Source organism: Giraffa tippelskirchi, chromosome 9 (assembly GCF_054371585.1).
Source record: "Giraffa tippelskirchi isolate mGirTip1 chromosome 9, T2T-mGirTip1v1.2.pri, whole genome shotgun sequence".
Lineage (NCBI taxonomy): Eukaryota > Metazoa > Chordata > Mammalia > Artiodactyla > Giraffidae > Giraffa > Giraffa tippelskirchi.
In genome coordinates, this window is record NC_137283.1 from 140,012,657 (window position 1) to 140,026,824 (window position 14,168).

Here is a 14,168-nt window from a genome sequence, read left to right on the forward strand (position 1 = left end):
GCTTTCAAACTGTGGTGCTGGAGAAGATTCTTGAGAGCCCCTTGGAAAGCAAGGAGATCAAACCAGTTAATTCTAAAGGAAATCAATGCTGAATATTCATTGGAAGGCATAATACTGAAGCTTCAATACTTTGTCTACCTGATACAAAGAGCTGACTCATTGAAAAAGACCCTGATGCTGGGAAAGATTGAGGACAGGAAGAGAAGGAGATGACGAAAGATAGATGGTTGGATGGCATCACCGATTCAATGGACATGAGTTTGAGCAAACTCTGGGAGATGGTAAAGGACAGGGAAGCCTGGTGCGCTGTAGTCCGTGGGGTTGCAAAGAGTTGGACACAACTGAGCAACTGAAAAACAACAACAAAGTAATTCCAGATTAAATGAGTTGTCACATTGGCAAAGAATGACTTCTAAAGGCCCTACCTCCTTTCCTAGGAGAATTGGGAAATATAATCCTAACAAAGTCTTTTACAAAATTTGAAGTAAACCTTCACATTTGTTTTTGTGTTTTTCAAATCAATACTTATTTGTAGCATGTGCAGAACGGCACTTGGCGTGGATTTTATTTGACCAGAATGCAGCTCCATGAATGTTGCAAACTGCTCAAATTTTAGATTTATAAAATGTCCCATCAGATCCAATATGTTGTGACATTAATTTTTACATGTAGAAATCAATACATTGAAATGAGACTTCAAAATCTTTTGGTTGTTTCTAAATGTAGCAGGTTTTTTAAATTTATTTTTAATTGGAGGATAATTGCTTTATAATGTTATGTTGGCGTCTGCCGTACAAACAATGTGAAACTGCCGTAAGTATACATATGTCCCCTCCCTCTTGAACCTGCCCCCCAAACCCATCCCATCCCTCTGGGTTGTCACAGGGTACTGAGTTGAGTTCCCTCTGTTATACAGCAACTTCCCACTAGATATCTATTTTATGTAAGGTAATATATATGTTTCAATGCTACTCTCTCAGTTTATCCCACCTTCTTCTTCCCCTGCTGTGTCCAAAGTCTGTTCTGATGGATGAACCTAGAGCCTGTTACACAGAGTGAAGTAAGTCAGAAAGAGAAAAACAAATATTGTATATTAAAGCATATATATGAAATCTAGAAAAATGGTGATGAAGCAAATGTAGTTTGTAGTGATTGTCTATAACCAAGTTGTTGGTTTTATTTTTTTAGTCTGGTGACCTCCACAGCACTTTTACCAATTAGGAATTGGTCTCTATATCTGAATTACAAATTCATCACTCTGTGGTCCTGCTGCTAGTAAGCTGGTTCTCTTCAGTTACTGCATTTAGTGGTTCAGTGGATCCCACTGACTGTTGCTGTGGATCAGCTGAAGCTACTGGGTACTGGGCTGGGTCCACGTCTGGCCTGAGGCAGAGCTCTCCCTCCAAGATGAAAGACTATTCAAAGACAAACATCTGTACCTGTGAGACAGAGGAATGGCAGATTTCCTTTGTTCATCGAGAGAAAGTTAGGAAAGAAAAAACAGGAGAAGCAGAGAAAGAGTCTCCTGGAGTCATAACCCAGATATTTTACTCATTATTTCCTTCCGTGTCAAAAGCTTCAAACCTTATTTTCCCCAAAACTCCCATCAAACATTTGTCCCTGACTGGTTATTTGGGTCCACCCTCCTGGCTGAGGTCAGCCTCACTTGGCGTTTCTCAGGGCCCCCTGTTCTCCAATACTTAAACATACAGTTGAAATGTCTCCTTAATTCCACGTGATTCAAGGGGCTTTTTCTTTGAAAGAAATTAAAGTTTTTTTTGGGCAGGGTAGGGAGTAGTTTGCAAACATCCAGACAAACCCGGGTTTCATTGAGATATTAATATCTTTAATAGACTACTGGAGTGGATAGCCTATCCCTTCTTCATTGGATCTTCCCAACCCAGGACTCGAACTGGGGTCTCCTGCACTGCAGGTGGATTCTTTACCAGCTGAGCTACCAGAGAAGCCCATCTTTAATGGAAAGCTGGTATTGAATGTGAGCCGTGACAGCTGCCGAAATGCCTCTGATCCTCCATAAAAGAAAGTGGCATCTGTATACAGCCTCCTCAGGGGTGAAAAAGCAACAGCTGGCCTCCCACAGCCACTGACAGAGGGGTATGCTCACAGGCTTTGGGATTGCTGTTCCTCAGATCAGTGGTGTTTGGTTGGAATCTGGAGGCTCACTGTGACCAAGTGTGAGCTTACTGCAAGCAACCTAATATTTATCAAGTGCCAAACTTCAGAAAAGGTAATATAGATAATGAAAGTAAATGTGTTAGTCACTCAGTCTTGTCCAGCTCTTTGTGACCCCATGGACTATATAGCCCACCAGGCTCCTCTGTCCATGGAATTCTCCAGGCAAGATTTCCTGGTAGCCATCCCTTTCTCCAGGGGATCTTCCCGACCCAGGGATCAAATCCAAGTCTCCCACATTGCAGGCAGATTTTTTACTGTCTGAGCCACCAGGGAAGCCCAATATAACTAGTATGAATTTCAGCTGTGCAAGAAATATGTATGTCTTTAAATTAAATTTGACTCCTGACCTGCAACCTGCCTAGCTGGCTAGACGTTTGATCTCTGCTAGCCCTCAGGGTCCCATGCCAGGGTAAATCTAGAAGCAGGAGCTTGTGTGGGGTCTGGAGAGGGAGGCCCCTCACCTCTCATGTCACCAGTGAGCCCTCATTGTACACTTCACTGGCTTTCTGGGGGTCCCATGATTTTGCTACCTCCCTGCCAGTATGGGGCCTGGAATGCTCAGGCAAGGCAGGGAGGCCCTGTGCATATCCTTTGTCCTCCTCCAGGGTCCTGCCAACCTCCAGATGCTGCCAGGCATCAGGAAGCCCCAGACCTCCAACCCCTGCCCAGCCAGGGAGTGTCTCTTCTCTTCCTTGCTGCTTTCTCTCTTCATCACCTCTGGGTGCATGTCATTTGCATGCACATATTTAGGATGGGCTGTTTCACCTACATCCCTAAATTCGTCCTCAGCGTGTTTGCAGGAGCAAATGTAGCATTGGGGCGAACATAGTATCAGATGAAGAGAAGTGGACTTGGGTAAGTTTTGTCACCCCAAGCTCTCTGTGACACCAGCTCTCTCTGGCTGAATGAGACCATCTTTAGAGTGCGAAGTTTTATTAGTTTTTGTTTTTCCAGTTAATTTGTAAAAAAAAAAAACAAAACAAAATATAGGCACCTTTCAAAATGAAAAGCATAGTATGAAATCTAAAAGAATGTTTTGAAAAAATAGTTGGAGGAAACCAACAACTATTTCTTTATACATATATTTGAAACTGTCTCCTCATTTGTTAACTGCTTTTATATTTTAATTAATTTATTTTAAATGGAGGATAATTACTTTACAATATTGTGATGGTTTTTGCCATACATCAATGAGTCGGCCATAGGCACACACATGCCCTCCCATCTCAAACCCCCCTCCCACGCCCCTCCCCACCCCACCCCATCCCTCTAGGTTGTCCCAGAGCACCGGCCTTGGATGCCCTCCTTCATGCATCAAACTTGCACTGGTTATCTATTTTACATATGGTGATGTATGTTTCAATGCTATTCTCTCAAATCATCCCACTCTCTCCTCCCATTGAGTCCAGAAGCCTGTTCTTTACGTCTGTGTCTCCCTTGTGTTAACAGCTCTTACTGAGATATAATTTACATACTATGCAATGCACCCTTTTCAAGTGCCTAATTCAAAGGGGTTTTTCTAATATATTACATTATTATTTGTGTTAGTTGCTGCAGTGAATATTGACATATAGGTATGTGTTCAAATTCCTGTTTTCAATTCTCCTGGTAAACTCCTAAGAGTGCTAAATTACTGGGTCATATGGTAATTCTGTGTTTAGCTTCTGAGGAACATTATTACTTTTAGAAAGAAGTGAAGTGAAGTGAAGGTCGCTCAGTCATGTCCGACTCTTTGAGACCCACGGACTGTAGCCTGCCAGCCTCTTCTGTCCATGGAATTCTCCAGGCAAGAATACTCTTCTCCAGGGGAATCTTCCCAACCCAGGGATTGAATCCAAGTCTCCCACATTGCAGGTGGATTCTTTACCATCTGAGCCACCAGGGAAGCCCACTTTTAGAAAAGTTTGTGCTTATGAGTTACTGCACTAAGCATCTTAAATGTTTTGCATCTAGTTGCCATAGTGAACTTGTTTGTTCATTTTCATTCATTCAGCAAATAATTTTAAAGAATCTACTATGTATTAGACTGTTCTAGGCACTGGTGTTATCTAGTGAAAAGAACTGACAAAATCCCTCCCTCTCATAGGTCTTATGTAATAGTAGTAATGGCAGAGAGTAAGCAAAAATCTATTAATAAATGCCATTAAGGCAATGAATAAAAATGCCTGGTGAGGAGGATTATTGCAGAGGATGAGGGTAGTGGGCCAGATGCTATTTTAGATGGAAGTAAAGGGAAATGTCTGTGACAAGCTTGCACTTGAGCAGAGCCCTGAAAGAATCAACGAGGCAGCAAGTCATCCAGAGATCTTGGGAGACCACTGTGGGATGGGTGTGGAGGGGACAGAAATTCAAATGCCCTGAGGCGTATCCAGGCTTAGTGAGGTCAAGGAACAACAGACAGTTTGGGGTGACTGAGGGGAGTAAGAGGAGGTGGGGGGAGTGCCGGGAGGTTTTTTATATTGTGTTTTGGAGAGTTTGAGCAGTAGATAGAGATAATCAGTTATTTTGCTTATCTCTAGGTAAAGAAGGGTTTAAGTGATTTTACCAAAGTTCCTGGGGAGTAACCAACAAGGTTTTCCCAAGTAGGTTCACTCCAGAGTGCATGCTCTTTGAGGGCGCACACCTGCCATGACACTGTTCCTCGCTGGCTGTTGTCCTACGAGATGTCCCTGTCCCTGGTTCGTGGAGCTGGTTGGTGACTCCACTAAGCGGTCAGCAGTGTCTACCCAGCGTGCTGTTTGAGGTCTCTGGGTTTTCCCCTGTAGGTATGATGCACTCACCAGGGTTTGACGGGAACAGCAGCCTGGGCCTGCAGATGCTGTTGAACGCAGACAGCCTGTACTCGGCGGCGCACTGCGCGCTGCTGCTCAACCTGAAGCTCTCCCACAGTGACTACTACCGCAAGCGGCCCACCCTGGCACCCAGCATCATGGTGAGTGTGCATCTTCCCCGACCAGGCATGCCGAGGACCGACGGCGGCCTCTGGGCTGGCACCCAAGCATCACTGGCCAGAGAGGGATGACTTGGCTATGCCCACAGGGCTGTGGAGGGCAGGCACTCACCATCCACAGGAACCTTTGTGCAGGTTGCACAGAGCGGTGAATCACAGAGCTACCCACTTGGTTCCAGGAACAAAGAACACCATGTACCTGGCATTGGCTGCCTGCCAGTGGCCCAGTAACTCCATTGGGTGGCATTAAACACACGTGTATAAGACACATTCAAAAATGTGATCAGCGTGTTAAGTAAGTGCAGGCGATATGCAGAGAATGGTCCCCTTTGCAGAAAATGAAGGTGTGCTGTTTACAAAAACCCTTCATTGGGGTCTGAAATGTACTGAGACGTACTCAGACCCCAAGCCAAGCTGGCTAATGCTGATAACAAAGCCCCTCTGTAAGGCGATGAGAGTGATGGGAGGGCCTCTTTCATGGTTGGTTCCCTGGCATGAGCAGGCCCTTCCATGGTGGACCCTAGTACCAGTTCGAGAGCCTATAGCCCTGAAGCTGCCTGAAGGGATCATTTGTCTGATAAACGATTAACAGATTGTACACTTCTGAAGGTGAGTGGTGGCTATATGAGTGTCAATCAGGTATCTCTTGAGACACGTATGTCCTTCAGGGGGCACAGGCCACCTCTGGTGCTGACAAGGTGGTGAGAAGGAGGTGTTTTGAAACATCTCTGTGCAGTTTCTAATCCTCCCACACGTCAGAGAGTAACAATATCAAGTGTGGTATCTCTACTGCTTCTGTTGTTTAGTCACTCAGTCGTGTCCTACTCTTGGTGATCCCGTGGACTGTAGCCCACCAGGCTCCTCTGTCCATGGGATTTCCCCAGGCAAGAATACTGGAAGCAGGTTTCCATTTCCTTCTCCAGGGGATCTTCCCCACTCAGGGATCAAACCCACATCTCCTGCATTGGCAGGAGGATTCTTCACCACTGAGCCACCAAGGAAGCCCACTCCTTCTGTAGGTTTCTTAAAAAGATCACGCAAGTGAAAGGACCTTCATGAAGTTTGTGACCTCTCCACTGCAGTTTCCCCTTCCCTCGCCACCTCTCGAGCCCAACCAGCAGAGTTGTGTTTTTCCTGTAAGCAGTGACTCCAGGGATGTGGGAGCCTGTTGTGTGCAGGGGGTCATATTTGGTCATTTTCTCCTGTGATCTTCTCTGCAGAAAGAGTTCATGAAGCAGGTCCAGACCAGTGGAGTGCTCATGGTCTTCTCCCAGGCCTGGATTGAGGAACTTTACCACCAGGTTCTCGATAGAAACATGCTTGGAGAAGCCGGCTACTGGGGCAGCCCTGAGGACAACAGCCTCCCCCTCATCACCATGCTGACGGGTCAGTGGCTCCTTGCAGGACTCCATGGCACTGAGGGGTGGGAGGGCTTGGGCTTTGAAACAGCACCCACAAAGCCTCCCTGGACATTGGTGACAGTTCCCGGAAAGTGTCATGAATTCACCTCACAAGAGCTCTCTCTCCTTCCATGTGGGACTGTGCAGGCTCACTGTGCCCCATTAGATTAGGAATTAAAAGTGAAAGTCCCTCCAGTTGCGTCCAACTCTTTGCAACCCCATGGTCTGTAGCCTGCCAGTCTTCTCTGTCCATGGAATTCTCCAGGCCAAGAATACTGGAGTGGGTCGCCATTCCCTTCTCCAGGGGATCTTCCCAACTCAGGGATTGAACCCGGGTCTCCTGCATTGCAGGCGGATTCTTTACCACCTGAACCACCAGGGAAGCCTAGATTATGAATTACTTAGCATCCATGTCCAGTGGGATAAAACCATAGACCTTTTCTGGGGATTTGAAGTACTGTCTGGGTGCAAAGCCCAGAGTTATTCCTGGAAACTCTCACAATAGGTACCCTGTATCATTCAGTGCTCCTGGGAATTTGCCAGCAATGTAAAAGGATTGATTGATTTTAAACTTGTCTTCATCCCCATTTCATGTCCATATCAGAGGTCCTCCCTTATCTTCCCAGCTGTACCAGAGTTAATGCAAGAAGAGATAAATGGGAAGATTGTATTGATGTGTACACACTACTATATATAAAATAGGTAACTAAGAAGGACCTCGCGTATAGATAGCACAGGGAACTCTGCTCAGGACTCTGTAATGACATAAATGGGAAAGAATCTAAAAAAAGTGTGGCTATATGTGATTGACTTTGCTGTACAGCAGAAACTAACACAGCATTGTAAATCAACTATACGCCAATAAATTTTTCTTAAAAACCATGAAGGGGCAGTTGATTAAAGTTGAATATGGATTTGAACTACATAATAAAATTTTATCAATGTTAGATTTCTTAACTTAAATGATACTCTATTTATGGGTAAAAGGACTGGATGTTTCTACTTATTCTAAATTGGTTAAGAATATATATCTATATATACACACACACACACACAATACAGATACACACACAGAGAATTGTGGAATAAATGGGGCAAGGTGAATGTAACTGGTGGATGTATGATATGTATGTGTGTGTGATGTCACATATCAATAATACACACATATATCAATAATGTGTCTCATACTTAATACATACATTCAATGAGAGGTCCTTGTACTATTCTTGTAACTTCTGAAATTTGAAATTAAAAGTTACAAAAATATTAGATAAAAAAAGAATGCAGGATAGTTGCCCAGAATCTATGTTTTTAGCATCCAGAGTTTTAATTTCTATTGGAAATTTTTGGAAGCAGTATTGGGATTCCCTGGTGGCTCAGAGGAAAAGCCTCTGCCTGCAATGCGGGAGACCTGGGTTTGATCCCTGGGTCAGAAAGATCCCCTGGAGAAGGAAATGGCAACCCACTCCTGTACTCTTGCCTGGAAAATTCCATGGGCTACAATCCATGGGGTTGCAAAGAGTCGGACACGACTGAGCAACTTCACTTTCACTTTTCATGGGATGTGGTCATAAGGCAACATTTTGGCAAAAGCAGCTATTCATGGCTTTACATGGTATAACCACGATGTCAGGTCAAGATCAGGGGTTGCTCAAAAGTTTGGACTGGTTATCAGGAATCTTAATAAATTAGATCTCCAGGCTCGTCCTGTATTTGATCTGAGTTCCTAGACTGCTGATCTGAGTGATCATCTCTTGGCTTCTGCTGACAGGATAAGTAGAGCATGGCCCTACACAGACACCATTTATTTTATTAACTATGATAATATTTACATCAATTTGAAAAATAGGAATTCATACTTATGAAGACATTTATGAGACATTTAGTCAGTCTGCCTGTAAACAATGCTTGTTTTCCATCTGACTGCACAAACTCCCTTCAGACTGAGATTACAGTCCTGCCCAGTGCTTCTAAGTGCCTTGGAATTTAGATGAGGATCCTAAACCTGCCAGTCTTAATTTTCAAATACCATCCTTTCTGCCAAAATTAATCTCTGAATTTCTTCCCTGAACCTTAGTACAAGGAGTCATTTAGTAGATGTACAAATGAACAAATACCAGGCTATTCACAGGAGCCATTTTCATTGGTCATCACTGTTAATCAGCTGTCTATTTTATAATGGAACAATAAGTTCAATTGCTTCATCCATAGAAAAGTTATCTAGCTGTAGATTAGTGATAGAAAATCAGAAGCTTTTCATAAGAATTCTACAGATTTAGGTTCTGTGATTCTTTGTAACAAATTTCAAGTATGAAGTGACAAGTGAATTTGAGCAGCAATTAACCTAGAGCTTAGAAACGTCCATCTGAGCTTTTCATTTTGTGCCAGGAAAAGCAATAGCAGCAATCTGGTGATTAACGCTGTACTACCTGTGGCCATCCCTTATGTCATGTCATGTCAGAGTGTTCTGTACAACTGAGGATTTTAGCACTTGGATAAGTTTTGTGTTACTTGAATTCATCAGTTCATTACCTAGCACGTAGGAAACAAAACTGTGTTACATGGCAGTTTCTAGGATGTCATTAGACCATTTGACCATCAGTCAAATTAGTTCAGTGAAACTAGTCTGTTTCTACTGTAGTGGTCAGAAATTTCTCACTGCCTTCCCCCACTCAGTTTTACTGAGCTATAACTGATGCATAACACTGTATGAAGAATGTGAATACTAAGTCCGATTTCTTCCTTTGCCAGCCTCATGACCTTGGGCAATTTATTTACTTTGAAAACTTATTTCCTCTTCTGTGAAATATCAATAGGAAAAATGATACCTACCCTACCTGCCTACTTGGAGTTGTTGGGAAGATCTAATAAAAAAAAATGTTAAGTGAAAACACTTTGAAAATGGTACAGTGTTACTAGTAATATACTGTGCTTTCCAAGGGTTTCCCTGATAGCTCAGTTGGTAAAGAATCCACCTGCAATGCAGGAGGCCCCAGTTTTATTCCTGGGTCGGGAAGATCTGCTGAAGAAGGGATAGGCTACCCACTCCAGTATTCTTGGGCTTCCCTCGTGGTGGGTACTTTCCAATCAGGTTATATGATAATCTTACCAAAGAGACTTATCCTCCTCTTAATTCTTATGAGGAAGTGCTGAAAGATCCATGTTGGAGTAACCTGGTACATACAAAATGTGGGAATAATGCCTTGGTTTGGAATAAAAGGGAGTATTCAAAGGTCAAAATATTCTAAATCAATAGATTTTCTAATAACAGAGATAGCAGAATTTATCTTTATTTTTTCAAAGAAAAAATATGCATCAGCCTAACAGAAGAAAGATCTAGCAATGAAAGAAAACTGTACTAAATGGATAAAACAAAAATTTTTAACATTCTGATAAAAGGTTGTTATATACTTGGTACATAATGGATCCCATGGCTATTCACTGGGGGGAAAAGTGAATATTGTGGTAGCTGTTTGTTTTTGACTAGAGTGTTCTTTAAAAAAGAGGGAAAACACCTCGCCCTTTTTCCTTGACAGATATCGATGGCTTAGAGAGCAGTGCAATTGGAGGGCAGCTGATGGCCTCAGCTTCGATAGAGTCTCCTTTCACCCAGAGCAGGAGAGTTGATGACTCCACGGTGGCAGGTAGTGATTTGGGTCTTGGGTTTATGAATATGCATCCATCGTGTGTGTTATCATCTGTTAAGTTATTATGCAGCAGCTTTTTGTGCTGACATAATTAAAATTTTTGTCTTGGCAGGAAAATACCTGATAGAAGTTACTGGCATCACCCAGCTGCTGATGCCACATTCATTATTTATAAGCATAAACTGAAACACAGTCTGATATCCATTCCATTGTATTTCCTGTAGTAAAATTGCATACACCTCAGTAATGCTAATGGGATGGCCAGAGAATCCCATGCCATTCATCACCAGGTCATTTTTGTCTCCGGAAGGTAACCCACACCCCTTCACATTCTAGGTGTGGCGTTTGCTCGCTATATTCTGATTGGCTGCTGGAAGAACTTGATCGACACTTTATCAACCCCCCTGACGGGCCGAATGGCTGGCAGCTCCAAAGGGCTGGCCTTCATCTTGGGAGCTGAAGGCATCAAAGAACAGAACCAGAAAGAACGCGATGCTATCTGCATGAGCCTCGATGGGCTGCGGAAAGCCGCGCGTCTGAGCTGCGCTCTAGGTACGGCAGGTGGAGTATTCCTGACCCGTGGCCCAAGGGGTGTCCCTGAGGAATGCGTTATGAGTGGCCCTGGGGACAACAAGTCTTTTAGAAGTAGTTATGCCAGATGAACGGCTAGAGAATAAACTCAGTTAAAGGGTGATTTGTTTGTTTTCTCTAAAGGAGTTGCAGCCAACTGTGCTTCAGCCCTCGCCCAGATGGCAGCTGCCTCCTGTGTCCAGGAAGAGAAAGAGGAAAAGGAAACCCAGGAACCCAGTGATGCCATAGCACAAGGTAGCAACAGAAGGGCCAGAATCCACCTGGAACCTCATGTGAGGTCTGCACACACAAGCAGACACATTCCTCCCTGTTGCATATGTGATACACAGCGCATTGTATACACCACTGATGATGAGACCCTGCCCGACCACAGACTTGGGTCTGTTTTATGGGCTGATCCTCTAGACGCTCAGTAGATCCCTGTGAAGATAAGAGATATACTGGCCACTGGTGACTAAGAAAGTGCATGTGGCTGCTAGCCAGAGGCCCCCTGACTCAGCACTTCACACCTCTGGCGTTCTCTGACCACTGGCTTTGGAACTTCCTAGGGTGCACATTTGAGGACTCCTCAGGCTACAGGGGGAAGGCAAAATGGCCAGTGTTCTGGTGGGGGGATCACACTGATGGACGAATGCCAAGAGGAGGCTCAGGAAGACTTTGCTCTTGTCTGAGAAAAACCCGAGCTTTGTGAACTCAGGAAAGAGTTGATTTTTAACTTGATAAAATCAGTTCATCAATGAAGCAGATGGTTATCTAGATAAGAGAATAGCCTTTCTCATAGCAACGGGAGATGAATGGCAGGCAGCAAACAAGGAAAAATTGGGAGCTTGGTCCGACTTGTGCTAACAGTGTATCGGGTACAGAAAATAAGTAGTTGCAGAAAGAATTGGCATATTTTTAGCTGAGAAAATACAGATTAGGTTGGTGTTCCTCGAACTTGAGTAATAGAGACCCATGTGAAAGCAGACCAACTCTCACACATCCCCAGTGTTAACAGCAAAAGGGTATCACACTTGCACGTAAAATGGACAACTATAAGTTACATAAAAGCACTTAAAGATCTCCAAAAACTATTAAACCAGAGCTAATATTTGAATTATAGACAAAAAATTAAATCAGTATCACATCCAGGAGACAAATGATGCTTTACTAAAAATCAGTTTGCCCCTTATAGTAGGAGCATGGTTTGGCTTCCTTTGAAGTGAGTGTGCTGTGTTTCTGGGTTCTGGACTTGGTTATCCCACTAGACCCATTTTCCAGTGACTGGACACCTTGGTTCATGGAGGATGCTCTCATTTGTCCCTGCCTTGGCATTTTGCATAATTGACATTTTCAGTCACCTTCTACATCCTTTATCATGTATAATCTACAATTTTAAAAGTATTATTTGAAGATCACAAGTAAAACTGTAAACTCAGGGAGTAGAATATGGGCATTTTCAGTTATAAAGCAGTCATCATGGTACTCAGAGCGTACATGCATATTGTTTTAGATGATCATCATTGTGAACACCTAACAATAAACAAACCTCAGAGAGGACTTGCTGACTGCCAGGAATTCTTTCTTATTTTCAGTATGAGTACACAGGGGCAGAGGATGGGTCTGGGCACAGACGGCTTTAGCTGGGATTGGCATTCAAAGCCCATCCCTGCTGCTGTGACTGACCCAGATCCCAGCTCGAATCCATCCACTTCTGAAACCACAGAGCTGGTGTCACCAGTGTCTGTGGGCCTGTGGGCTGGGTGGTTTGCATGATGAGCCTCAGGGACATGTCGTTGAAGAGCTCACTGCCAGTGACCTCTAGTAACATCTCAGATTTCCTGGTGCCCTTGCACGAGCGCACGTTCTTTCCCTTCCCTCCTTTCTCCCTCCCCTTCTGTCTCCCTTACTTGGACTGGACTGTAATGAATGTCTTTCTGGTGCAGTGAAACTAAAAGTGGAGCAGAAACTGGAGCAGATCGGGAAGCTGCAGGGGGTGTGGCTGCACACGGCCCACGTCCTGTGCATGGACGCCATCCTCAGTGTCGGCCTGGAGATGGGCAGCCACAACCCCGACTGCTGGCCACATGTGTTCAGGTACGCAATGGGATCCCCGCCCTGCAGGCCTGGCACCTGCCTGCCATGAGGGTGGGGCAGGGGGTGCTGCACGGAAGGAGTAGACTTCCGTGCCTGCTAGCACTTCAGTGGTGCTCAGTCACTCAGACATGTTCGACTCTTTGCGACCCCATGGACTGTAGCCCACAAGGCTGCTCTGCCCATGGGATTTCCCAGGCAAGAATACTGTAGCGGTTGCCATGCCTTCCTCCAGGGGATCTTCCTGACCCAAAGATCAAACCCATGTCCCCTGCATTGGCAGGTGGATTCTTTACCACTGAGCCACCAGGAAAGCCTCTATAGATTACAGTAAGTCACAGAGTTTGGATAAACCCTAAATGAGAGACTAAAAAGAGAAGAGAGAATAAGCAACTGAATGTATATATTGAAGAACAGAGTGACAGAACTGAATTTAGAAAACAGTGAATTATCACTTGACATTGTCTGAGAGGCAGATATGTTATCCCAGGGAAGAAAAACTGATTCTTAAATAGAGTCTGGTAAAAGACCACATAACTTAGGTGAATAAGGCATATCTAAAAGCTGGTCATGTGTCAGTAACATAACATTCCTGTGTGTTTAGTAATGTCTTTATTGAAAGGACTTTTGATAACTTACATGGATACATAATAAATACAACTTTTAATTTAGCTAGACAAAAAAATGGAGTAGCCTTTTGTGCCAAAATTGGCCAAAAATTTGGCTCTTAGCTTTGTAGTATCAAAATGAAAAGAACCTCCCACGACACCTGTAAAATAAAAACAAAGGAAGAGCGCTCCAGTCCTCCCACAACCAAGAAGAAAATCCTTCCTCCCCCAGCACTGGCAATCAGCCAGACCTGAGACGAAGGACCACTGTCCCCCAGCATCAGGCACAGGGCTGCTGCCCACCTTCTTACCCTTCTCCTCGGCATATGCCCACTGTCTCCAAGCTCAGTCTGGCCGAGCAGCAGAGGGGTGCTCAGTAGCAGGATGACGGCCCCACGGCCGGGCTCAGGCATTCTGATCTTGCCCAGGGCAGTGGCCTAACCTAGGTTCTGTTTATCGTCCTCAAAGCAAATCCAGCCTTGAGTGAGTTTGGTCGACTTTCAAAGATCCTTCTAGGGTTGAAAAGCCCACAAGAGGCTTTTGTGGAGAGGAGCATGTGAAAGGGCCAGGGTGAATCAGTCTGGGGCACAGTGGGTTCTACTGTGGGGGCTGGTGACCTGATGTTCTCCATTGCTCTCACAGCAAACAGGGAAAAGATTTAAATTGCACCCGAGCGATTTATTTGGATCAAAAAACTGGCCCG

General features: G+C 44.4%; 1 protein-coding gene across 2 annotated transcripts in view; it reads left to right on the forward strand.

Moving 5' to 3' along the window:
• Positions 1–14,168, forward strand: part of ARFGEF3 (ARFGEF family member 3) — a 183,155-nt gene that overhangs the window by 117,688 nt on the left and 51,299 nt on the right. For both annotated transcript variants that reach the window (XM_081528884.1, XM_081528883.1), the window contains 6 exons: positions 4,962–5,128; positions 6,367–6,532; positions 10,083–10,190; positions 10,530–10,745; positions 10,908–11,018; positions 12,710–12,860. In XM_081528884.1, the coding sequence (XP_081385010.1) occupies positions 4,962–5,128; positions 6,367–6,532; positions 10,083–10,190; positions 10,530–10,745; positions 10,908–11,018; positions 12,710–12,860 (919 nt within the window). The remainder of the gene's footprint in view (positions 1–4,961; positions 5,129–6,366; positions 6,533–10,082; positions 10,191–10,529; positions 10,746–10,907; positions 11,019–12,709; positions 12,861–14,168) is intronic.